General features: G+C 41.5%; 1 protein-coding gene and 1 long non-coding RNA gene across 2 annotated transcripts; one reads left to right on the top strand and one right to left on the bottom strand.

Annotated features, from left to right (window-relative positions):
* The first annotated feature begins 3,360 nt into the window (after nucleotides 1–3,360).
* LOC103425274 (kinesin-like protein KIN-14R) lies at nucleotides 3,361–9,920 on the top strand. Its single transcript, XM_008363359.4, has 19 exons — nucleotides 3,361–3,788; nucleotides 3,936–4,234; nucleotides 4,358–4,529; nucleotides 4,628–4,698; nucleotides 4,783–4,966; nucleotides 5,107–5,216; nucleotides 5,296–5,395; nucleotides 5,466–5,552; nucleotides 5,622–5,798; nucleotides 5,930–6,203; nucleotides 6,461–6,622; nucleotides 6,756–6,971; nucleotides 7,051–7,088; nucleotides 7,381–7,544; nucleotides 7,665–7,916; nucleotides 8,011–8,076; nucleotides 8,516–8,590; nucleotides 9,090–9,152; nucleotides 9,242–9,920. The coding sequence occupies exons 1-19, from the start codon at nucleotides 3,593–3,595 to the stop codon at nucleotides 9,719–9,721; spliced, it is 3,186 nt and encodes a 1,061-aa protein (XP_008361581.2). The 5' UTR covers nucleotides 3,361–3,592; the 3' UTR covers nucleotides 9,722–9,920.
* A 12,994-nt stretch (nucleotides 9,921–22,914) lies between these two features.
* On the bottom strand, nucleotides 22,915–24,797 carry LOC114821283 (uncharacterized). The gene is made up of 2 exons (XR_003768726.2): nucleotides 24,567–24,797; nucleotides 22,915–23,133 (listed from the first exon to the last, which is right to left on the bottom strand). It is a non-coding gene; the product is annotated as an uncharacterized lncRNA (long non-coding RNA).
* Nucleotides 24,798–25,548: the final 751 nt, after the last annotated feature.

Genomic DNA, 25,548 nt, shown 5'->3' with positions numbered 1-25,548 from the left:
TACTTTGAGCCAACTGCATTCTTGTTTTGTTTCACTTGGACTTTTTCTAACGTGCAACGACTGCTCTTGATGTATGATTCTGCGACAACTGCCTTATATTCCCTTGACGTTGTTGCTCTGTACTAAATATGTGGGTATAAATGTAGGACATGAATGGCCATGTTATAAAAGCCTATTGGAAAACTAGAAAGCATGTCTCGTTCTCATGGGCATGCTTGTCGGCATCGTATGCCAACCATTTAGGGATAAATGCATCTTTATATTGAATGCTTGAGCCTCTGTATAATCTGGAAAATGACTATTTCGGTATCTGAATTAAGACTACTGATTAGTAATTGTACCATGTTAATTAGAATATTTGGTGGTGGGACTATAGCCATGCTTATGCATTTCTTACCTAATCACAACTCATCTCTGAATGACTGCATCTGTTTTTCTCCTTTATGTTTCTATATGGTCAGAATCTTGAAGTTGTACAAAACGACATGTGCATATGAATCTATATCATGCCTACAAAGTTAAAAGTTTTCTTGGCATTTCATGTAATATCATGATATATCCACCAGTCAGTGAATGTTACTTAGTGTAAAACTATCCAACTGTCAAGTTAAGAGATGTTGACATTTCATAATCAAGACTGGTTGAGATTTGTTACAAGAGTGTACCGTAAATCCTGAACTTTTCATATCTGAAAACTTCCCATTGTTTTTCTCTAGCAAGCGGCAGGTATATTTCTTTTTTGGACGAATCAGCTGAATATACTGCCATACAAGTGTTCCAAATTATCCAGCTAGCTACTAGGAATTTTTTATGTGCATTAGCATCTAGTATCCAATGCGTTTGTTTTTCATCCCTACATGCATTTGCAGGGTCGGCCCTGGCCCAGGGCTAGCAGTGCGACCGTCCAGGGCCCAAAAACTCAAGGGGCACCAAAAATTGATAGGGTAGTATATTCATATATATTTTCGTAAGCATATAAATTTTGAAACCTTGCTTAAATCAACAAGAACTTTAGGCAGGAGCGGTGGTGTTTCGTTGCTTACTCAACAAGACAGTGTCGTGTTTGAAACCCTATGTGTTCATTTTTTTTTCCAATTTTTTACGATATTCTGTTTGGGATCAAAGCAAGGCACGTTGTGCTTTTCCTTTCATGCCTTTCCCCTCACCATTTAACATCAGGATGTAATTTGCACAACAAACTAAATTACAAATAAGTTAAAACAACAAATTAGAAATATGGTGCCCAACAGCAAGATGTACTTTAATAAAACAATAAATTATAAATATGGTGCCCAACATCTATTAATGTTCTTCCTCAACCCTTTTGTCGTTTCTTTTAACTTCCTTGGGCAACGGCCACAAGCCATGCCTCTCAATTTCTCTTATTTTATTTATAAAGAAATATAATTCTTGAAAAAATAATTTTACAGTAACAATCACATATGGTTGTAGGTCGGAGAAAATTGCAAAGGCATAGGGACGAAGAGGTAGAATTGGAGAAGGATTTTGATGACAAATTTACCTAGCTAACGAATTTCAGAAAAAATTACGAAAAACATGTCATTAGTTCTACAAGATTTAGGGGTTAAAATGTGAACGATGATGAGAAATTCCATGTCGAGAGGCATAGCTGTTGCGACCCGTGGAGGAAGTGAAAGAGATAAAAGTTAAAGTTTGAGGAAGAACAAAGATAGGTGGTGGGACTCAGAATTTTAATTATTTTTAATTCTCTCATGCATTGCTTATACATTTCAATTAAAAACTCAAAAATATGATATATTTTTTTAGTCACATATTGACAAAGTAAGTAAATAAGAAAAAACACCTCCCAGTTTTATATAAAAGCACTCTAAAATTTCGAGGGGAAACATCTACTTGTAAGCTAGGGTTTTTTGGTTCCCTTCTCTCAAACCAAATGTTGTGTCATCAATAGAAATAAGCGCGTTAATCAACCCTTAAATAATAATCCAATCATCAACTTCTATGTCATTTAGTTTACCATATTTTGTCTACAAATTTAGTCTTTTTAACATTACCCTTTCTAAATTATTAAAGTTGGTGTGCTTTTCTAAGTGTTATTTTATCGAAGTCTTACCTGTAAAAACAAATAAATTTTATTATATGGAGTTAGGGCATATTTTTTTACGTTGTCTTGGACCTCAAAAATCTCAGGACCGGCCCTGTGCATTGTTTTCCCATGGTTTTCATCGGGCATTTTTTGTTTATCATAATATTGTGCAAAGATTTATTGTCCTAGCGTTGTATATGGTGAAGGCATTGACACTTTCTAACCGCTTGTGCAGATGAGGCATTGATAGACAAAGATATGCCAAGCCTGACAACTCCCAACGGTTTCTTTTCCGGTTTAAGGTCCAATTGCAACAGTAGCATGAAATAGCTTTCTTCAAACCTCAAGTTGTTTTTCTTTTGGCGGCAGTGGGGATGCGCACTAATTAGAAGGTTGGAGGGAGCCAACAAGTAGGCAACAAATTTTGCTGTTTGGACTTGATTAGCATGCTTGTTCAATTCTTTTTCTTCTAACCCTCCACCAAAGGACACCTAACTATGATATTTACTTGATTTATCTCGGCTCAATCGTATATGCAGTTACCATTGAAACTCCATAATTCGTGGTTAAGTGTTAATCAAAGCTTTAATCTCATCACATCCCCACAAGTTTTACGTTTGATTCTGGTTCAAGTTTACCTGTTTGAATGAGTTAAAGTCTTGAGCGTCTGCGGTTAAACTCAAGCAGGGTGAGGACGGAAAGAAACGAGTTGTATTAGAAAACAAAGATATGGGCGAGGACATCAATCACATAAGTGACTAATGCGCATCGGAAATCTTCACTACATGCAAGCGTGGCGTGAAAGAGAGGAAATCATCGTCCCTTTGTCCTCCTTCGAACCCCATCTTCATAATTTAAAACCCCATCAGGACCTTCAAAATTGGCCCAAAAAAGCCCTGTTTAACTCCCAACCCGACCTGAAATCCAAACACATTTTGATGTTCTCGAATTTTGGAATTCTAAGACTTTCGGTTTGAAATCCAGACAAAGATTTCAAACCGATAATTGCAGTTCGGGCTTTGGGATTGGGTTTCCAAGGAATTGGATCCACTTCGAACCTTAGTGTCCGAAGCCTAGGGATCCACAAATCTGGGCCACACATTTGTGTGGAAAAGAAATCGCAGTCGTTAATGGGAATAGTTTGATTCAATTTGTGTGATTCAGATTTATGAATCATTGAGCTCAGACACTAAAGTCCGAAGTAGATCCAATTCCGATTTTTAGTTCGGGGCCCAAACCGAAACCATCCCTAGAGATGGTTATGTTCAATAGCAAAAACTACTAGCCCACCCACCAAATTTATCGTTTTTCCTCGTTAGGGAAAAAAAAAGCCTAATTCTTTAAAAAAAAAAAGCCTAATGAGCGAGCTTAATAATAAACGGTCAATTATTTCAAATTTCAAATTTCAAATTTGTGAAGCAGTAAAAGGAAGGAGACGGAGATTTCAAACCCTCAAACGGTCGATTAATTTCAGATTTCAAATTTGTGAAGCAGTGAAAGGAAGCATACTGAAATCTCTCTCTCATGGCAGAGGCACAGCCCACCGATTCCCACGCTGAATTCCCTGGTTCTTGGTCTTGCAACGTTCTTGGCCTCGAAACACACCCCAAACCGATCGACAGTGGCCATGTCGCTGACGACGAAGACTCGACCCTCTCCGCGCTCTGTGTGCGAGGTTCGAGATTGGTCCGAACCGGGTTTGTTCAGTCCACTTGCTCAGGTTTGTAACCAACGCAACTCGCTCATTTCTTGGAAACTAATCAAATAAATTGACCACAATTTGTACAATTAGGGTTTGATAATTTTGCATTTGGTTGGTCTTTTTTTCTTGGTGTATAATTCCACACTGATTTGTCTCTTTAATCAGATAGCATTGTGTTATTTGTGAATGCCGGAGGGGAGGCTGTAAGGGAAAACATAAATCCCGGGATTCGAGTTAAGCCTGACGGGTTTTTTCAAGGAGGTGATGTTCTAAGAACTAACGAGACCATTGACGGCAGTGATGTGCCATCTGTTTATCAATCTGCAAGGTTTGGGGATTTTTCGTACCGTTTTGAGAACCTGTCTCCAGGAGATTACTTCGTGGATCTTCACTTTGCGGAAATTGTATACACGAATGGTCCGAAAGGAATGAGAGTGTTTGATGTGTTCATGCAGGACGAGAAGGCAAGTAAATCTAATTAAAATAGTTTGCTAACATGTTTGTTAGGTACATGAATTTTGATTCGTGCATAATTTCGCTGACTAGTAATTTCTGGAAGTGGTCTGTTTTTCGGTGTGTGATAACAGGTTCTATCAGGAATTGATATCTATTCTATCGTTGGAGCTAATAAGGCGCTACAGTTGGTAGATGTTGCAGTTTCGGTGGGGGAGGATGGGGCAATTTTGATAAGGTTTGATGGAGTTAATGGAAGTCCAATTGTTGGGGGAATTTGTATAAAGCAGGAAGCTACGTTACCTGGTATATTCATATTTCTACTTTTAGTTGGCCACATGAGATGTATTTGTATGTAACTTACTCTCGAAACTCATGCCTTGTGTTATATAACTTGAATGCAGCATCAAAGATGAAACTTGGACATCTTGTATGTAAAAATTGTGCTGCTGAGATAGAAATTTCATCTGCTCAGGTTAGATTTAGCTTCAATTGATATAAGAAGATTGGAACGCTTGACTTTTCTTTTACATTGCCTCTGAATTGATGAAAATTGCAGGACAAATATATGAGGTTGGAATTTACAACCAAGTATGAAAAGAAGATAGAGGATCTGAAGAGACAGTTCCAGCTCAAGACAGATGAATGCCATGAGGCCTGGATGTCACTGACATCTGCAAACAAACAGTTACAGAATATCACCATGGAACTCGATAACAAGTTGTATGAAAGTCATTGCTTAGGTAAGGCAAGATCCAACTATGAAATAGTGTTTAATACTTTACTTTTGAGTATCATAAGGGAGCTACGGTCAATCTGATGGTTTTAGAACATTTATATTGGATCACATATAGTCTTATGATTATCATTTGTTCCTTTTCAGATCATGCTAGAGACGAAGCTGAAGCAAAATTGAGAGATATTTCTACTAGATATGAGCATGATAAGGGGTTGTGGTCCGCAGTTGCTGACAATTTAGAAAGTAAAGTCAAGGTAGGTACACTATTTTCATTTATTATTTCCAAATTCATGTAGTGACCCCTTGGTAGATAGAACTGAAAATAATTTGCAGTTGATGAAGGAAGACTATTCTCAACTCTATTCTGAAGTGCACAAATTTACTGATGTAATTCCAGAATTCAACAATATGGTACTTGCAATTCAAACGATGGGTAAGTTTGTATCAGTGTTAAATAAGATTTATCTGAAACCATATATCTAATTAAACTATTGATATTTTAGTTGAACAGTCTGATGAACTTAAGCTTAAGTTCAATGAGGAGCAGGCAAAGAGGAAGGTACTTTATAACCAAATGCAGGAGGCAAAAGGTACAATATTTTTCTTAGTAGTTGTGAATCAAATTGGTTGGTGCTCTTACCTTGAACTGTACATTTCAGGGAACATTCGGGTGTTTTGTCGGTGTCGCCCATTGCGGAAGGATGAGTTATTAGCTGGGCATGCAACAGTTGTAAAATTTGACGCAGCTAAGGATGGAGAACTTGGGATACTTACTAGTGGGTCCACTAAAAAGATGTTCAGATTTGACAGAGTTTACACACCAGAGGATGATCAAGGTATTGTGCATACACCACAGTAAAAACTTTCTACCTTACTTAACCTGGTGTATTAGTTGATTACGGGGAACTGGTCAGTCAATGATTTTACACACGAAAATTTGTTGACTTAAGGTTTTGTCTTGTTACAGTTGATGTATTTGCAGATGCTTCACCAATGATAACCTCAGTGTTAGATGGTTATAATGTTTGCATATTTGCCTATGGGCAAACGGGGACTGGAAAAACTTTCACGATGGAAGGTTCTGAAACTAATCGAGGGGTCAATTACAGGACCTTGGAACAGTTGTTTAAAACCGCTGAGGAAAGGAAAGAAATTTTTACATATAGCATATCTGTTAGCGTGCTTGAAGTTTATAATGAGCAAATCAGAGACTTGCTAGCAGCCTCTCCGACATCGAAAAGGTAAGTTTTACTCGTACAATTTAGTGCAACTCAGAGATCTCACCTAAGCAATAGTTTGTTGTTAGCCATTAAATTTGGATTATTAGCGTAGTGTACATGCCGCTTGATTTGTTTGTAACTCAGAGGTCTCACCTGAGCAACAGTGTTCCATTAGCCAGTAAATTTTTTAATTATTAGCATAGTGTAGATGCGGCTTGGTTTGTTCTTATAACATGCAGAGACTGTCGATTTGACAAGAAATTTTCTTTTCATTATAGGTTGGAGATGAGGCAAGCTCCTGAAGGTGTTCATCACATACCTGGAATTGTTGAAGCCAAAGTTGAGAGCATTAAAGAGGTTTGGAATGTTCTGCAAGCTGGAAGCAGTGCAAGGGCAGTTGGATCAAACAATGTGAACGAGCATAGCAGCCGATCTCATTGGTAATTGACCTTAGTTTAATCTACATATATTGGTCTGACCTTTTGATCCATACAGAAAGAGGGTGTGCTTGTGTTGGCTTTTATAATATTGCTTATTATATTTGTTGATGTTCTTCATTCCATCTTCTGTCAGCATACTCTGCATCATGGTAAAAGCTCAGAATTTGATCACTGGTGAGTCCACAATGAGCAAGCTTTGGCTTGTGGATTTGGCTGGCAGTGAGAGACTAGCAAAAACTGAAGTTCAAGGGGAACGCCTTAAGGAAGCTCAAAACATCAATAGATCTCTTTCAGCTCTGGGGGATGTCATCTCAGCTTTGGCAACAAAAAGAAGCCACATTCCATACAGGTTTGTTTCTATTTTTTTTTGTATTGACATTTGTCTATCCCATTCTTTTATAATCTGATGTGTGTGTTGGTGTTTGCAGGAATTCCAAGCTCACGCATCTACTTCAAGACTCCTTGGGTAAGCATGAAATTGAATGTTGCTTGCAGATTGAATGCTCCGTTATTATGCCAGGAAACGGAAGCATTTGTACATCACAATCTTTATACATCACATCCTTATTATAACTTTAGAGTAGGAAGTGGGAAACAACTTTTATTACGGTCTCACGAATGCGAGGATTGATATGTTAAAGACTTGGTGTGTCAACTGATAATTGATAAAAGAATTTTAAAACAAGCATCAAGTTGGAATTTCTTATTTATATAGAGATCAGTGTGTAATATCATATATTTCTTTTGGCATGTCACAGGTGGTGATGCTAAAACTCTAATGTTTGTCCAAATAAGCCCGTCTGAGCAGGATGTAAGTGAGACTCTAAGTTCTCTTAACTTTGCAACACGGGTTCGAGGTGTTGAATTGGGTCCTGCAAGGAAGCAAATAGATACGGGTGAGGTTCAAAAGTTAAAACTAATGGTAAGTTTTGGGAAGGCCAAAGATGGTGCTCTGCACAAGTTAGAAGAGAACTTTCAACTAAAGAAGCAACTAACAGATGGTGGATTTTACTAATTTCCACTCTTTTATTTTGTTTTGAAGCTTGACAAGCTAAAGCAAGAGTTGAAATCCAAAGATGATGATTTACATAAATTAGAAGAGAACTTGCAGAATCGAGAAGGTAAAGCAAAACGGGAGTTTCAACTGTCTAGAAGTCGACAAGAAGAGATTAATGAACTTGAAGGCCAGATTGCTGTGAAGACCGATGTGTGCAGACAACTGGAAAATCAGTTGTTGGAACTTTCAGATGAAGCAAATGGAAAGAAAGAATCATGCTTGAATCTTCACAAAAAGGTTGCTTGGCAGATGATTTATGTTAATTTCATGTTCCTTTGTTGTGCACGGTTTAATTATGTTGGCTAACATATTGCTTCTGTTTTACCCAAAGGTCAAAGAGCTTGAGGACAAGTTGAAAGAACGGGAACATGCAGATTCCATGGTTCTTCAAAACAAGGTATGTGAAGTGAAATCTACCTAAAACTATAATTTTGACGTAGCTGTTTTCCTTGACCACCACGAATATCATAGACTAAATAAGGCTTTTATGATCTGTGACTTTCATTAGATAGAATGCTCTAGCTACACCACTTGCATATTGTGGGAAGGGAAGCTCTAATAACACTTCTAGTGTTATTGCAGCGCTTTGTCCTGTAATGTGGCTCCGTTATTCGGAGTGACACGAGTTGTACTACTTATTAGTCATCTTCACACTTAGGGGAAGCAACTGTAGCTCTGTCTGAACTATTGGTTGTCATCAACTAAGAATTAGTTCCTGTGTCAGATGCTAAACGAGTAGGAATTTCATTAAAGAAAAATGCTGACTGATATGCGTCTAACAGAAGTTTGGCTCTTGTAAATCTGTTGAGCTTTGACTTCTCGCTCATGCTACACAGGTCAGGGACCTCGAGAACAAGTTAAAAGAAAGAACGCAAGAGTATGAGCACAATACTGCCGTACTTCAGTGGAAGGTAATTTTCAAAAATTCCAAGGGTAACCTTCAGTTTATTTTTCTCTAATGTCACAATGCAAATTATCAAAAAATTCTTCTAGGTCTTTCACACGTCCTAGTTATAAAATTTCACAGAGAAGTTTATCCTGCCAAATGGTCTTTCTCTTCTAGACTACTTACTTTTGTAGCTAAATGGTAAGTCCCACGTTTTTTATTTACTGTTTTGCGAGTAGCAGTGATACAATATCATATACAGTCTCATAATGGGTAGGTACTTCGTAATGTAGATTTGCAGTAGCAGTACACTAGGCTTTGATTTATTTATGTGTATATGCTGATGTGTACTAGTTGGAATGACTCAGTTGCGACTGAGGAAATCAGAAAATGTCATATTTTGTTCCTATCTTGGGGGTTCAATGCTGTAGTTCTGTTCGACCAAAAAAATCAGAAAATGTCATATTTTGTTCACATCTGCAAATTGACCACATTTTTAATTTACTGCTTTTTTATTGTGGCAGGTTCAAGAACTCGAGAAAAGGCTGATAACGGAGGAAAACAACAAGGGATCTCTGCAACTGAAGGTTCTTTATATGAGTTTCATTCTGCAATTAAAAGTGCTTGACAGATTGATATACCAGTGAGTAATGTTTTCCTCCTAAAATATTGCCAGGTTAAAGAGCTTGAAGAGAAATTGAGACAGAAAGAACAAGAACATGTGATATCGACATTTTGTGGCAACAAGTCAGCTGCATCAACCCCCAATGACAGAAAATCCTGGCCGAGAAGAGAGACTATTGGTGGTGACATAGACCCGTTGAGGCTAAGTAACTTGAGCGATAGTAACCAAATGACAATCCGGGAGTCCATCCTACTCAAGGGAACCGACTCCCTTCGCGAGTTGAGGAGACGAAGAGAGTTGCACAGCAAAGGTCATGAGAATGTGATGTTGCCAGCTACTTTGGCTGATAGGAAGATGTCATCAGCCGAATCCAGCACTGACAAGTCTGGTGACCAAAAACCACTGTCCAGGATCACAAGAAGTTTAACAAGACCGGCAGCCACTGGTCAAAAACCAGGCCCTTCGAACCCGAGCAACAAAAACTATAGAGATCAGGTTCCAGGTTCCAGGTCAAGGACTTGGTTACGATAAAGACAAGGCATCCTCAAAAATGTTCCATGACCATATTCTGACATCCTCCAGATGTTTGAGATGTTACATATGAGCAGTAAAGGTTTGAGACTAGTAGAGAATGTAAATCCATACGTTTGAGTTACAAAGAACAATGAGTTGTTGCACTATATCAATTGTCCAAGCAATCTTTGGAATGGAAGTTCGGTTTTTTCTCCTATACTCATAACCCTTAACCTGAGATTTATAACTTTACGTTCTTTCATTTAGTACAACGATTTTCTTCTCTAAGAGGTCTACCTTTTGAAGTAGTCATATGCATCTTCTCTATCTAGTTTTTGGGTCAACTACATAAAATCCCCCAAACTAATCCCTATACACACGTTGGCACAGGTGTTAAGTGCTTAAGTGGCAAATTGAACAAAATATGTTATATGTTTGTACCATACTTGACCAATCCCGAAACTACTGAGCACCGGTCAACGTTATACCATCAAGGACCCAGAAGAGCTTCCCTTCAACCAGGAGGCCAATCACAGTGCGACACGTGTCGACATCAGAAGCCAATCACAGTGCGACACATGTCAACATCAGAAGCCAATCACAACACGAAACGTGTCAATGTTAGAACAAAACTAGAAACTCTCTTCTATAAATAGGGATCATTCTCCCACAATAATCTCTAATGTCATTTTGTACTAAACTATTCACTAGAACTCACAAAATGAGAGCTTGAACCTATGTATTTGTGTAAACCCTTCACAATTAATGAGAACTCCTCTACTCCGTGGACGTAGCCGATTTGGGTGAATCACGTACATCTTGTGTTTGCTTCCTTGTCCCTATTCATTTACGTACTTATCTTCACTAGTGATCGAAGCAACCAAGCGAAGGTCACAAACCTGACACTTTCTGTTGTACCAAAGTCCTCGCTGATTTTGTGCATCAACATTTGGCGCTGTCTGTGGGAAAGACACTTACTCCCACTCTCTTCAGCTTTGTTAAGCTGGTTTCCACCGCTCGTACACTTTCTTTTGGCCAAACATCTCTCTCCAACATGGGGAGCGAAAGAAGCCATAGCACACAGAATGACACCCTCATTGGACCTAGTATGAAGCAACGAAAGCAGGAAGGAAATAGAGTTACTCTTCAAGCTAAAGTCGATGAGTTAGAAGCTCAGAACAACAAGATAGTGATGAGGAACGAGGTCCTCCAGGAGCAGTATGAAAAACTTTTTGAGATGCTTCACAAGGCTAGGCATGCTCAAGCACACAAGCTCGTCGCCCCTGCTGAGGTCAACAATCATCTGAATGCCCCCCAACACGGAGGGTCACCGATATCCAACACGGACATCCCTGATAGGGATCGAGCTACACATCAATGTGATAATCAACATTAGACTTCTCTCAACCCAGCTGCTTCAACCCGAAGCAGAAGGAGTAGAGGAAAGCACCTCCTCACAGAAAGAGTGGAAGGATCAAAAGCCGTCTATCACGATTGTCGAGACTTCCTAAAGCAACGTCGAGAGAATTCCATCCACATAAGCTCGAAGATCAATGACCCAAGAGTTTCTGAAAGACTCGGTCCTCTCCCACGACCCAGGCCAGCAGTTAATCTAGGGAATGGGCAACAAGTCCCAGAAGAACATGAAGGTACAGGGGACTCGGAAATGTTCCGACATACTCACTCTAGGAGTCAGTGTGACGAGTCCAAGGAAAAATCATGCTATCTTGATCAAACTTTCCTACTTCCAAGAGGCGATGGGGACTTACGGAAGAAAACTTCAGTGATGCACAACTCCACTCAGGACCCCCTCGTCCTACAGCTCCTGGAGGAAGTAAACAAGTTGAAGGCTGAACGTCAAGCCGAGATACCTGACTGGAACCAACCCAGGCCTGGCCCCCTCACAAGAAGGATCCTCAACACCCCCCTCCAAGCGAAGACAAAGCAGAAGCTTGACTTACAACTCTATACTGGAAGGGAAGACCCGATTGAACACCTTAACCTCTTTGAGTCCACCATGGTATACCGGAGACACACCGATGAAGAACGGTGCCTTCTCTTCCCCTCCACCCTCTCTGGCAGAGCTTTAAACTGGTATTGCCGTCTTCCACCCGAGACGGTAGACTCATTTGAAGAGTTGAGGAAGTTGTTTGTCTCTCACCGATCGCTTGCATTCCGCAGATGACTTGTACACTATTCGCCAGAAGCCGGACGAGTCATTACGAAAGTATGCTGGCCGCTTCAGCCATGAGTATTCCCGCTACGCTGAGGCAGATGACAAGACCGCCCTCAAGGCCTTCACGGCAGGCTTACGTGACTGTTTCTTCAAGTACATGATCAATGCCAACACTTGGAAGACTTACTCTGAGGTGATGGCACAAGCTTACAACCATGCCTCTGCCGAGGCAAGGACATATCAAGGGAAACCCCTACAGTCACCCCTTATCAGCAAGTAGGGAGTGGAGGCCAGATCCAACCGAATGAAAAGACCTCAACCTTCCAAACGGTAGCAGCACACCCCCCGGCCTCATTTAATGCTTCGCCAAGTCAGCAGACATATCAATCCCAGGGCAAAAGGAAAGATTTCCATCCTCACCAATCTCATTTTAATAAAAAGAATAAGGGGCACTATCGGGGTAACTCAGGATATCGTCACAATAACGCCCGTCCCCAGGCAGTCAATGCAGTGGGCCAATCACATGTCAAGACAGGCGCTACCCCGAGGTATGAGACATACACACCTTTGAACGCTACATGCGCGGCCATCTACCCCAGTATAGCTCATCTGATACCAAAGCCAAAGCCAAGACAGCCAGATTACAAGTCCACGAAAAACACGGGCATGTTTTGCTGCTATCACGAGTATAATGGCCATGATGGCGAGAAGTGCGTCATCCTCCGTGATCATATTCAAGCTTTGGCACGTGAAGGAAAAATTGATCAGTTCCTCCTTCACCCTCCAAGGGATAACCGTAACCAACGCCAGGTGAATGTGATATATTCTATAAGCGGCGGCACACCTATGTCTGAATCTTCCAATAGGGCCATGAAAAACAGTGAACGAACTTTGAGACCTGGCCATCAAGTGTTTCACGTGGAAGACATCAGGGGAGGCAAGTATCAAAAGCCTAACTGGGATCCAATATGTTTCTACCCTGAGGAAGAAAGAGGTATCATCTACCCTCACAACGACCCGCTGATCGTGGAGGCTCACATAGCAAATTTTGATGTGAAACGAATCCTGATAGACACAGGTGCTTCAGTCAATATCATGTTTGCTAAAGCTTTCAAGGCACTTAATGTAGCTGAACACTTGCTCGATCGCTCGATTTCTCCTCTGATAAGCTTCTCTGGCGATATCGTGCAACCTTTAGGGAGTATACACTTACCCCCTCACCATTGGTACAGGCCCCTACACAGCTACTATTACCACTAACTTCCTAGTGGTCAATTGCCCGATGGCATACAATGTCATCTTTGGGCGCACAGGCATCAATGATCTCAAGGCCATGGTATCCACACATATGTTGTTGATGAAGTTTCCAACCCCTTTCGGCAATGGATACATCAGGGGAGATCAACTTAGTGCTCGATCATGTTACAACACTTCAGTTAAGCAACAACACCTGCCTGTCCCCAAGGAGACCCTCTCTATACATAACCAGGTAGTAAAGACCAGTCCAGATGAAGCCAACTCGGATCTTCATGATGGCAACAGTCAACCCGACGACCCTCAAGATGACTCATTCACCCAGCAAGCACAACCCGCTGAAGAGTTAGAGAATGTCTCTATCTCCAAAGACCATCCAGATCGCATGGTGAAGATTGGCACCACTTTGTCACCACCCCTTCGGTTGTCGCTGATCTCCTTTTTGCAAGAGAACGTCGAGGTCTTCGCTTGGTCATATAAAGATATGCCGGGCATCTCTCCCGATATCATCTGTCACCACTTGAGTATTGATCCCAAGACCAAACCAGTAAAACAGAAGCAAAGATCTTATGATGTTGAACGATACGAGGCGACGAAAGCAGAAGTTGAAAAACTCAAGGACATAGGCTTCGTCCGTGAAGTCAATTACCCAACATGGGTAGCAAATGTTGTCCTTGTTAAGAAAAATCCGACCAAGGAAAGTCTCCTGCTTCAAAAGGTCTTGTGGAGAATGTGTGTCGACTACACCGACCTAAACAAAGGATGCCCGAAGGATAGTTTCCCCCTTCCTCTCATTGATAGACTTATAGACTCTACGGCAGGATGTGAGCTCTTGAGCTTCATGGACGCTTATTCAGGATACAACCAAATCCTCATGAACCCCTCAGACCAAGAACACACAGCCTTCACTACTGACAGGGGACTATATTGCTACAAAGTCATGCCCTTCGGTCTAAAGAATGCAGGAGCAACTTATCAGAGACTGGTCAATTCAATGTTCGCCGAACAGATTGGGAAGAGCATGGAAGTTTACGTTGATGATATGTTAGTCAAGAGCAAACATGCTGACCAACACATCACCAACCTATCTGAAACTTTCACCATTCTAAAGAGGTATTGAATGAGGTTGAACCCCAACAAATGTGCCTTTGGCGTGGGCTCTGGCAAATTCTTAGGCTTCATGATTAGCCAACGAGGCATTGAAGCTAACCCCGAAAAGATCAAAGCAATCCTCGACATGAAAGAGCCAGTAACTTCAAAAGACATCCAAAGCCGTACTGGCAAAGTGGCAGCCTTAACCAGATTCATCTCTAAGGCCACAGACAGATGTGCTCCTTTCTTCAAAGCACTCAAGGGAAATAAGAAGTACATTACATGGACGGAGGAATGTGCCAAGGCATTCAGGAACCTCAAAGAGTACATGAGTAAAGCCCCTCTGCTCTCCAAACCAGAAGTTGGTGACACTCTCATTATCTATCTATCGGTTTCGGCTTCAGTAGTCAGTTCTGTTCTTATTCGAAAGGATAATGGTGTCGAACGGCCCGTCTACTATGCTAGCAAGGCCCTACAAGATGCGGAGACACAATACTCCAACATTGAGAAATTAGCTCTAGCATTGGTCATGTCTGCTCGAAAACTTCGCCCTTATTTCCAAGCACACACCATCATTGTGCTTACTAATCACCCTCTTCGACAGATACTCCAGAGTCCTGACACGTCTGGGCGAATGATCAAATGGGCGATAGCATTGGGTGAGTTTGACATCTCCTACCAACCAAAACCAGCCGAAAAAGGTCAAGCAGTAGCAGATTTCATCGCCGACTTCACATATCCTGTTGACATTGCTTCTACACCTGAAGCAGTAGCTTCATTACCATCGGAAGCTCAGAAGATAGAACCAACAACCCCAACATGGAGTCTGTATGTTGATGGCTCATCCAACCAACAGGGCTGCGGAGCAGGATTAGTCCTCACTACCCCCGACAAAGTGGCGATAGAATACGCTATTCGTTTCAAATTCAAGGCATCGAACAACGAGGCCGAATACGAAGCCCTTCTAGCAGGCTTACGTTTGGCCAAGCATCTTGGGGTTAAACGAATTGATATCTTCAGTGACTCCCAATTAGTGGTCAACCAAGTCACAAACAACTTTAATGCTAAGAATTGCTCCATGGCAGCATATCTTGCGCAAACGCGACTTTTGCTCAAGCACTTCCACTACCAGATCACCCAAGTTCCTCGAGCGGCAAACAGTCATGCAGACGCTTTGGCTCGCCTCGCCTCGGCAGTGGAAGACAAGATTGGGAGAAAAATTCATGTCGAATTGTTGGCAGTACCAAGCACCATGGTCGCGGAAGTGTGCAATTTACAACAAGGAGATAGTTGGATCACCCCAATTTATAAATTCCTTGCCCATGGCACCCTCCCAAATGACAAAGTCCAAGCTAAGCAGATTCGATACAAGTTTGCTCGCTACCTGATCATTAATGACCAACTCTACAAGCGCGGTTTTACCCTGCCCTACCTAAGATGCCTTACACCTGCGGAGGCGGAAATTGTCCTTCGGGAAATACATGAAGGAGTCTGTGGAGATCATGCTGGGTCTCGATCCCTAGCACACAAGACTTTTCGCCAAGGATACTATTGGCCAACACTCCACCAAGATGCCATCAGAATATCTTGCTCATGTGATAAGTGTCAACACTACGCAACTATCCCTCACTCCCCTCCCGAGCCGATCACTCCTATGATCAGCCCTTGGCCCTTGGCCCAATGGGGACTTGATTTGATTGGCCCAATGCCTGTAGGGAAGGGCAAGGTCCGCTATGCAATCGTTGCAGTTGACTACTTCACAAAGTGGGCTGAAGTAAAACCCTTGGCAACCATTACTGAGGCAAAAATAGAAGACTTCGTATGGAAGAACATCCTCTGCAGATTCGGCATTCCCAATGCGATAGTCACGGACAATGGGCGGCAATTCGACAACAAGAACTTCAGGATGTTCTGCTCTAAGTTCAACATCAACTTATGTTTTGCCTCTCCAGCCCATCCCCAGTCTAATGGACAAGTCGAGGCCGTTAACAAAATAATCAAGCGCACTCTGAAAACTAGCTTGGACAAAGCTAAAGGTTGTTGGCCAGAATTCGTACCCCAAGTTCTTTGGTCATACCGCACTTCATATCGGACTTCCACAGGAGAAACTCCATTCTCACTTGCTTTTGGTACAGAAGCAGTTGTCCCGGTTGAGCTTGAGCAAGCAACATACCGAATCCAGAACTACATACAGAGTGAAAACGACAAACAACTCACCCTCAACCTGGATCTAGTCGAGGAACACAGAAATCAGGCTCACCTGAGGAATGTCGCCTACAAGCAGCACATCTCCAACTACTACGACTCAAGGGTCAAACCTCGCTCCTTCAAAGTGGGAGACTGGGTACTGAAGAAAAGATTACTCTGTGATAGACTCCCGAGTGAAGGAACACTCAGTCCTAACTAGGATGGACCGTTCGAGGTCGTCGGCATCAGCCGCCCTGGCTCCTACAAGCTCAGAAGCTCCGACGGCAAGACTCTTGGCCATCCATGGAATGCTGACCACTTGAAGTACTATTACAAATAGACTCACATTGTACAAGTGTTAAGCTACAGCCGTTCGGCATCCTATGTAACAAAGACCATTTGGTATGAATTCAATAAAGATGTGATTTAGCCAACTCGGCCCTAAACTCTTTTACATTCTGAGCAATGAAACACTCAAGTGTTGAAGCTTCAACGTAAATGTTTCCAATACAAAACAAAATCTAAGTATGTGTCAACAAGACTATACAAAGGATCTACATCATACATTCCAACACATTCATACATAGACATCATACATTCCAACACATTCATACATAAACATCATACATTCCAACACATCCATACATAAGCCAACTGTGCTTCGAAAGGGTTCAACACACTTTGTGTCATTCGACATTTGCCACAATGTGCCTCGACACCTTGCCCTTATTCTCACCAACTAGGTGATGAAGGAACTCACCTTCGTACCACCAACTAGGTGATGAAATGTACAACCCATACTCTAATATTATTTGGAAACTTGCCACCCTTATCACCAATCAGGTAAAGAAGGAACTCATCTTCATGCCACCAACCAGGTGATGAAATGTACAACGCGTACTCTCCTTCATGCCACCAACCAGGTGATGAAATGTACAACGCGTACTCTCCTTCATGTCACCAACCAGGTGATGAAATGTGATGAAAGGTGATTAAGGAATTCACATTCGTACCACCAACCAGTGATGAAAGCAACCCACCATTCATCCCACTAACCAGAAGACGAGTGGTACAACTTGTACATGTGAACTCCTAGCATTCACAAATAATCAAAAACCCTCAAACTTTACAACTCAACTAGGGGAGCACTTATGCCTAACAAGAGCTATAGTCACCAACAAAGTCTTATTGCAAGCCAGCAATGGCTTCAGTGCATGGTATACGAAGATCAAGCTCTTCAGCCTTCTTGCATCTGCTTCAGACATTTCTCCTCTGTAACAATGCAAACACTACAACTCATAGAAAGCTTCACACGCTCTTGATCAAGACTGTTCGAAGCAAATTCAATTTATATGGTTCATCCAAACCTTCAACTACTACAAGATGTGGCTTGCATCACAATCTCTCACTCAACAGTGTGGAAGCAAAATTTGTATATGTTGTCTCTCCCACATTTTCAAATTTCTAGTTTTCTCAAAAAAAAAAAAACAACAAATTTCTAGTTTTCTCAAAAAAAAAAAAACAAAAAAAAAACAAAAAACAAAAAACAAAAAAAAAGAGGAAATTGGAAATTGGGAAATTCAACAAAGCTTCATCAATTGAGGACAAATATCAATCTCAAAAGCTTCGCACTATCTTCATCAAGATAGTGTGAAGCAAAATCAATTTATGGTGTCAACAAAAGCTTCATCAATGGAGGACAAATATCAATCTCAAAAGCTTCGCACTATCTTCATCAAGATAGTGTGAAGCAAAATCAATTTATGGTGCCAACAAAAGCTTCATCAATGGAGGACAAATATCAATCTCAAAAGCTTCGCACTATCTTCATCAAGATAGTGTGAAGCAAGATCAATTTATGGTGCCAACAAAAGCTTCATCAATGGAGGACAAATATCAATCTCAAAAGCTTCGCACTATCTTCATCAAGATAGTGTGAAGCAAGATCAATTTATGGTGCCAACAAAAGCTTCATCAATGGACGACAAATATCAATCTCACAAGCTTCGCACTATCTTCATCAAGATAGTGTGAAGCAAAATTAATTTATGGTGCCAACAAAAGCTTCACCTATAAAACTTCAACCCCAAAGCTTCACCTATAAAGCTTCAACACCAAAGCTTCACCTATAAAGCTTCAACACCAAAGCTTCACCTATCAAGCTTCAACCCCAAAGCTTCACCTACAATACAAAATTTCAACACCAAAACATATAAAAGCTTCACACACTCTTCATCAAGATAGTGTGAAGCAAAATCAATTCATGGTGCCCAACAAAGCTTCAACCTCAAAGCTTCACCTACAAAGCTTCAACACCAAAGCTTCACCTACAAAGCTTTAAAATATATATATATTATTTTTAATTTTAATTTTTTCGGAAATTCAAAAATTAAAAAATCCGGATATTTGAAAATTCAAAAAAAAAAAAAAAAAAAAAAAAAAAAAAAAAATTGCCTAGGCCTCCTCTTCTTTGGGCCTAACAACTTTCATAACAAATATATATGAAGAAGGAGTTTTGGGCTACCACTTAGAAAGGAAATGCCTCATTCGTCAACTCCCTCGACCAGAGACTTGGGGGACTCCTACCATATGCTACTGCACCTTGATACTCGGAAGTCTCACGACCACTCAGTGACTTGGATTTTTCAAGTCTCCAAACGAGAAGTTTTCCTCACTCGGGAAATTAAGGGAGCACTACCTCAACCTACATGCCTCACTCACAAAGTTTTAACATACAAGCTTCAACAAAAAGAAAAATTCAAAGAACTTAGTGAAGAAGGCCTTGGTGTATTTAACACAATACGTTGAAATGAAGCAAATCTTGTTTATTGATATTTCTGATAAGTTACAAATATGTACATATACATGAATCAAAATAAACAAACAAGAGGGAGCCTTCACAAAGGTTGCTCAGGGGAAGTCTCAGCAGTCGGTAGAGCCCCAGAAAGAGAAAGCACCGGAGGGTGGTTATCCGGAGCCTCAGTACTGGACAGAACCCCAGAAGGAGGAGGCATCGGAGGTTGATCATTTGGAGCTTCATTACGCGGTACAGCCCCAGAAGACGACGGCAATAAATGCCTTTGGAACGAACCCACAAACCGCTGATGATCAAGTAAAACATGACCATCAGATTCCTTCATCTGGTCAAGCTTTCTCTTCATGTTTGTAGCATAGTCATGTGCGAGCTGGTGCAACTGTTTATTCTCATGCTTGAGCCCTCTAATCTCTTGTTTGAGACTCATCACTTCAGCAGTCAATGATTCAACTTGGCGGGTTCTAGCAAATAGGCGTTGGGCCATATTAGACATAGAACCTGCACACTGAACACTAAGAGCCAGAGAATCCTTAACAGCCAACTCATCAGACCGTTTGGAAAGTAGTCTGTTATCTTTGGGAGTGAGAAGGTTCCTGGCCACCACCGCAGCGGTCATATCATTCTTCATCACAGAATCCCCAACGGTAAGAGGACCAGTAGGGGATATGAAGGATGGGCGCCATATGTTGTCTGGAGAAGGCGTGGCTGTCTCTTCTCCAAGGTTCAAGTCAAAACGACAGTCGGAGGGGCCAGACATTTTCAAAGGTGTTGAAGAAGGAAGAGGTCAGACAAATCAAGATCTTAGAAGTGCAAGAAGGGAGCTTCTACTGGTGGAGATTCAAGTGTGTTGTGAAACTTAATGCCAACCTCTATAAAAATCTGCACTTGACGGAGCTTCAGAAATCGAAGAGGCGTTTGCTTTCTCGAAAGCTGAGCTGCTCAGAGACCACGAGGGCCGATCTCAGAAATCGAAGAAGCACCTGCTTTTTCAGCCTCGTCAGCACCTGTCACATGCACACTCAACTTTGCGGAAATTATGGGCAATCTGTCGAAGATTTCTGGTGAAGTAGAAAGCACGTGAATCTTACTGTTCAATCACCACTCTCCACACGCACCATCAACTCCTCGGGTACCACATAAAACTTTGCCAAAGATCTCTGACAAAGTTTAGGCACGAGAATTTCGAAGTTCCAGCTACCCTACTATTACCCACAAGGGTAAAGGAACAGCACCACTGCTTGACAACTGGAAAGTCCCTATGTGTGTCGACCTCCGTGTTCTGTGGCAAGACAGGCTGGCAAGAACGTCCAACCTTTACTCACATTCGAGAAAAGACTCCCAACATAATTACTTTCTCAAAAACTGAAGCGGCACCGCTTTCCGAATCTCGAGAGCCAGATCCCCAACAGGATTGCTTGTTCGAAAACCGAAGAGGCACAGCTCTCAGAACTTCGAGAGCCAGATTTCCTTAGATAAAGCTTGTCTGTAATCTTCACACGCAACATCAGCTTTCCAGATACCACATACCACTTTTTCAAAGTGCTTTGACAAAGTTAAAACACGTGAAGCTGGCAGCTCCCACTACATTGCTGTGACCAAGAAGGGTAAAGGAATAGCATTACTACTTGTTATTGGGAAATCCCTATATACATCGACCTCCCTCCTCAACGGACAGGCAAACTTGCAAAAATGCTCAACCCTTTCTCACATTCGAGAATGCACCCTCAACATAACCTCTCAAAATACTCAGCTTTATTTCCCCCCGATAATACCTCAGCAAATAAGCCACACCAAGAACAAGAGTATCTCATATCATCAGGGTCGAAAGCAAGAGTATCCCATATCATGCTTTCTCCCTGTCCTTGTCTTCGTCCTTGTCCACACCTGCAGGACAAAGAGAAAGAAAGCAGTCAGTCGGAACCTGAAATCAAACCTCCAATCTGGAACTGACTGCCTGAGACCTTTTCCTGGTTGCTTACTTAGCATTGCTCTCGAGAACTCATCCTCAACTGCTGTCAAGGTCATGAATTCCACCGGCACATACCTCATGACAGTTGATCAGATATTGGCTCTTTACACTGAAGCTGCCAAGCGTGGATGAGTCATTATGAAGGAATGTTCTGAATGACCATTTAAATGCAAAGGTTGCACACCACTTCTGCCATGCAAAAGATTGAAGCAGAAGGTTCAACGGTGAGCTGAAACAGATCACTACAGCACGACACATTTCCATACCACACTCACTATTTCGTCAACAGCAAAAGTATCCCATATCATCAAGGTCAAACGTACTCTAGATTTGATGGACTTGTTTTGACCCTCAAATTCTTGAGTCGGCCTTATACTCTGAAGGGAACCAGAAAACCCTCCAGCACAGTTCAAGAATAAGCCTGTGGAAAGTTACATCTTCAAAAGCAAAAGTATCTCATATCATCTCTTATCCATTTGCTTCTCCTTAATCTTGTTGCTGTTTACGACACAAGGAGAAGGAGAACAATCAACCGGAAGCCGAAGTCGAACCTCCGATCCTGGGTTGCTTGCTTGGAAGTTTGACTGCTTACCTTGTTTGTCACCTCTTTCGGTAGATCTCCTAGCTCGGCGACTTGGGGGACTCCTACTATAGGGTTTGTATCGCACTTGACCAAGCCCGAAACTACAAGTAAGCTTCAAGTGAAATTGATACATTACTTTGTGCATCTTTATCGGTTAAAGATACCACCCATGGATGGAGGAAAAGTACTTCTAGAGAAGATGCCACATCTACATATGAGACAGATAAGGCACGTGAAAATGATACCACACTTCAGTACTTAGAAGTTTCGTGATTACTCAATGGCTTGGATCTTGCAAGTCCCCAACCGAGAAGCTTCCCTCACTCGGGAACTTAGGGGAGCACTGTTTGTACCATACTTGACCAATCCCGAAACTACTGAGCACCGGTCAACGTTATACCATCAAGGACCCAGAAGAGCTTCCCTTCAACCAGGAGGCCAATCACAATGTGACACGTGTCGACATCAGAAGCCAATCACAGTGCGACACATGTCAACATCAGAAGCCAATCACAACACGACACGTGTCAATGTTAGAACAAAACTAGAAACTCTCTTCTATAAATAGGGATCATTCTCCCACAATAATCTCTAATGTCATTTTGTACTAAACTATTCACTAGAATTCACAAAATGAGAGCTTGAACCTATGTATTTGTGTAAACCCTTCACAATTAATGAGAACTCCTCTACTCCGTGGACGTAGCCGATTTGGGTGAACCACGTACATCTTGTGTTTGCTTCCCTGTCCCTATTCATTTACGTACTTATCTTCCCTAGTGATCGAAGCAACCAAGCGAAGGTCACAAACCTGACACTTTCTGTTGTACCAAAGTCCTCGCTGATTTTGTGCATCAACATTATATACTTTTCATGTGGGATAACTAGATCCTAACATTCCACCACGCTTATGTATCCAATATTCTTGTTGGCTCATGCAACTTACACGTTAGGATCTAATTCTCCCACATGAATAATGTGTGTGTTTATTACACATTCTGTTTCAATGAGTAATGTGTGCGTGACACACCACGATCCCGATGTCCGAGGGACATCGGGATGACCACGTGCTAGCCGACATCCAAGGGTGACGCAAGCCATTTAATGAATGCATATGCTGAGAACATGTAAATCATGCGTATAAATTTCGTTCGAACTACATAAAATAATATACTAATATTCAACTGCCAACAATGATAAAGATAGTGATAGTGCATGACATGTTCAGAGCATACATATAATTCAGAATACAACGGAAGGTGCTATTACAATGATGTCAAAGCAAAGATGAAGGCACGATATCACTGGTAGGGGAATGCCTCGTAGCTCGAATTGTAAGCCTCGTTCCTATGTCCTAAAGGGGCGCAAAACAAACATGAGTGGACCAAGTTGATATATATATATATATATATATATATATATATTACTGAAACAGTTATTCAACAGCGTACTAACCCCCAAAGTTTTATGGAAATTTAATAGCATATTATGTAATAGGTTTTCTGAAAACCCTAGCATGCCATAAAACCTTCATAAACCATACATCATATATAGTGTGTTAAATAGTGGTATCAAATCGCCCATAGGCACTATATTTCTCGACCTGAAGCCATTGCATATATCTCTCGGCCTGAAGCCATCTACATATATCTCCTTCGCCTCGAAGCCATCTACATATATCTCCCTCGGCCCAAAGCCAAAACAATGACCATTAGACACGCACAAAACATTGAATATAATCTTTCCAACATAAGTACATATATCTCAAAAACTTCTTCATAGTATACAGTCATCCATCATATATACTATAAATAAGTGTAAAAACATGTTCATAAATAGTATATAGTCATTCATCATATATACTACAAAGAACAATAGTTCGATAAAGTATGGTATTCCAAAATATTCTCAGTAAAGCATGATAATCATATAATGTAAATCCAATTTACTTATAAAACGTTACCATTAAATCATGATTTTCATGTATGCATTTCTACTATTAAAACATGCATTTTAGAAGGGATCCACTCATAGATACTCTGTCATCGAAGAGTCGTACGAAATAGGAAAGACGGAATCGCCTCTAATAATTGCACCTAAGCAAATAAAGGGTCCAATTAATAAAACTATACTCAAACGATACGGATGTCATAAACGGATTCAAGACGTCGAAAAACATCAAGGGGGACTTCAAGTACCCCCACGCGCTGCCACACGTTGTCGTGGGTCACCGAGAAAGTTGGTCAAAAAATTCGTCGGCACCGTCGTGACACGCGCCAGTACAGAAGGCCCTTCACACGCAGGCCCACGCACCTTCACGCACGGCCTGGGGTTCCTGGGTTCTCTAGGTTGGGCTAAATGGTTTATGGGCTTAAGGGTTTAGGCCTCATGGGCCTAGGGTTAACGGGCCAAAGGCCCGGTTCTCATGGCGGGTTTTGGGTTTGGGTTCTATTAGGCCTTGGGCTTGAAAGCCCAGCCCAAGATAAATGGTTTTGGGGTTTAAATAAAAGGGGTTTGGGTTTAGGGCTAAACGGCTGGAGGCCCGAATTGGCGAAGCCCGAAGGCCTTAGTCCAAAAAGGTTTGGGTTTGTAAATGGGTTAGGCTTTGTAGACCAGCCCAAAACTCTGGAATAGGGGACTTGGGCTTCTAGGTTTGGGTCAACCGACCCGTTTCTCACCGAGGAAGAAGGTCAGAGCCTTCCGAGCTCCAGTCAACGTCGATTGGCCACCCGACCTTTTGATCTAACTATCAAAACGAAGGTAGAGAGGAGAGGGAGAGATAAGTACCTGAGATTCGTCATAAAATGGCAGGAGGTGGCCAGATCTTTGCTCGAAACCCACGGGGCTCACCAGAGTCTCTAAGCTCTGCACCAATTCCCTTGGTGCTTAACAGAGGTGATAGAGAGAGAGAGAGAGAGAGAGAGAGAAGCCTCGCGAGGTTGGTGAAGGTGTGATCGTCGCCGGTGGGTATGGGTGTGCGAATGGGTGCGTGTGTGTAAATCGGGGAGAGTGAGAGAGTTTGTCCGAGAGAGGGAGAGAGAGTGAGTGAGTTGAGAGAGGGTTCGGGGAGAAGAGAGAGAATGAAGGAGTGAGTTAGGGTGGTGCCACGTGGCAAGTAGAGAGAGGAGGAGAATCTAAAAAGAGGATCTGGATTGGGTAAGGATAGGGGACAAGATCATCATTTCATAAATTGTTAAAATAAAATGTAAAATTTACAATTTATTTGGGGGTAGGGTTTCACAGTGCGTTTGTTTATTTTATTTCAAATTTTTTTTATAAATTTTGAATTTTTTATTGGTTTCGAAATTCTTTGATTTTCTCTAATGGAGAAAAAAAGTTTGAGTGAAAAAAAAAATGATTTACAAATATTCTTTTCAAACAAGCACTCAACCTATTGAAATTGTCACATCTGGTAAGCCCTAATTAAATTTATGTTAAATAACTATGCTTATTTTGTCTTCAAAACCAATAAAAGGTCATAGAAGCATGGCTTCCACCTACTACCACCACCTCCCCCATCAGGCCATCACCTCCAAACCCAATGCACAACCACCAACTCCACCTTACAATTCAGTCGACCAACACTGAGAAGAAGGTCATGAGGTTGCTGAAATGGTATGGACTGCCATGATGCAGCCACAACCATCTTCACGACTCACTTGATATTCCCGATCTTCTTCTTTTTTTTCATTTTATTTGTGAATTTGTTTATTTATTTCATCTTCATGTCTTTTTTATAAAGTTATTTTTATTATTATTTTAATGTCCA

This window comes from Malus domestica, chromosome 15 (genome assembly GCF_042453785.1).
Source record: "Malus domestica chromosome 15, GDT2T_hap1".
Taxonomy (NCBI): domain Eukaryota; kingdom Viridiplantae; phylum Streptophyta; class Magnoliopsida; order Rosales; family Rosaceae; genus Malus; species Malus domestica.
The sequence above is the reverse complement of the archived record's forward strand: the minus strand, read 5'-3'. Positions and strand labels throughout refer to the sequence as shown.

Excerpts from the sequence above, each read along its gene's own strand:
- LOC103425274 (XM_008363359.4), top strand. The coding sequence starts at position 3,593 with ATGGCAGAGGCACAGCCCACCGATTCCCACGCTGAATTCCCTGGTTCT. Across the intron at positions 6,204-6,460 it reads GCCTCTCCGACATCGAAAAG|GTTGGAGATGAGGCAAGCTC; the intron begins GTAAGTTTTACT and ends TTTTCATTATAG. Across the intron at positions 7,917-8,010 it reads GCTTGAATCTTCACAAAAAG|GTCAAAGAGCTTGAGGACAA; the intron begins GTTGCTTGGCAG and ends TTTTACCCAAAG.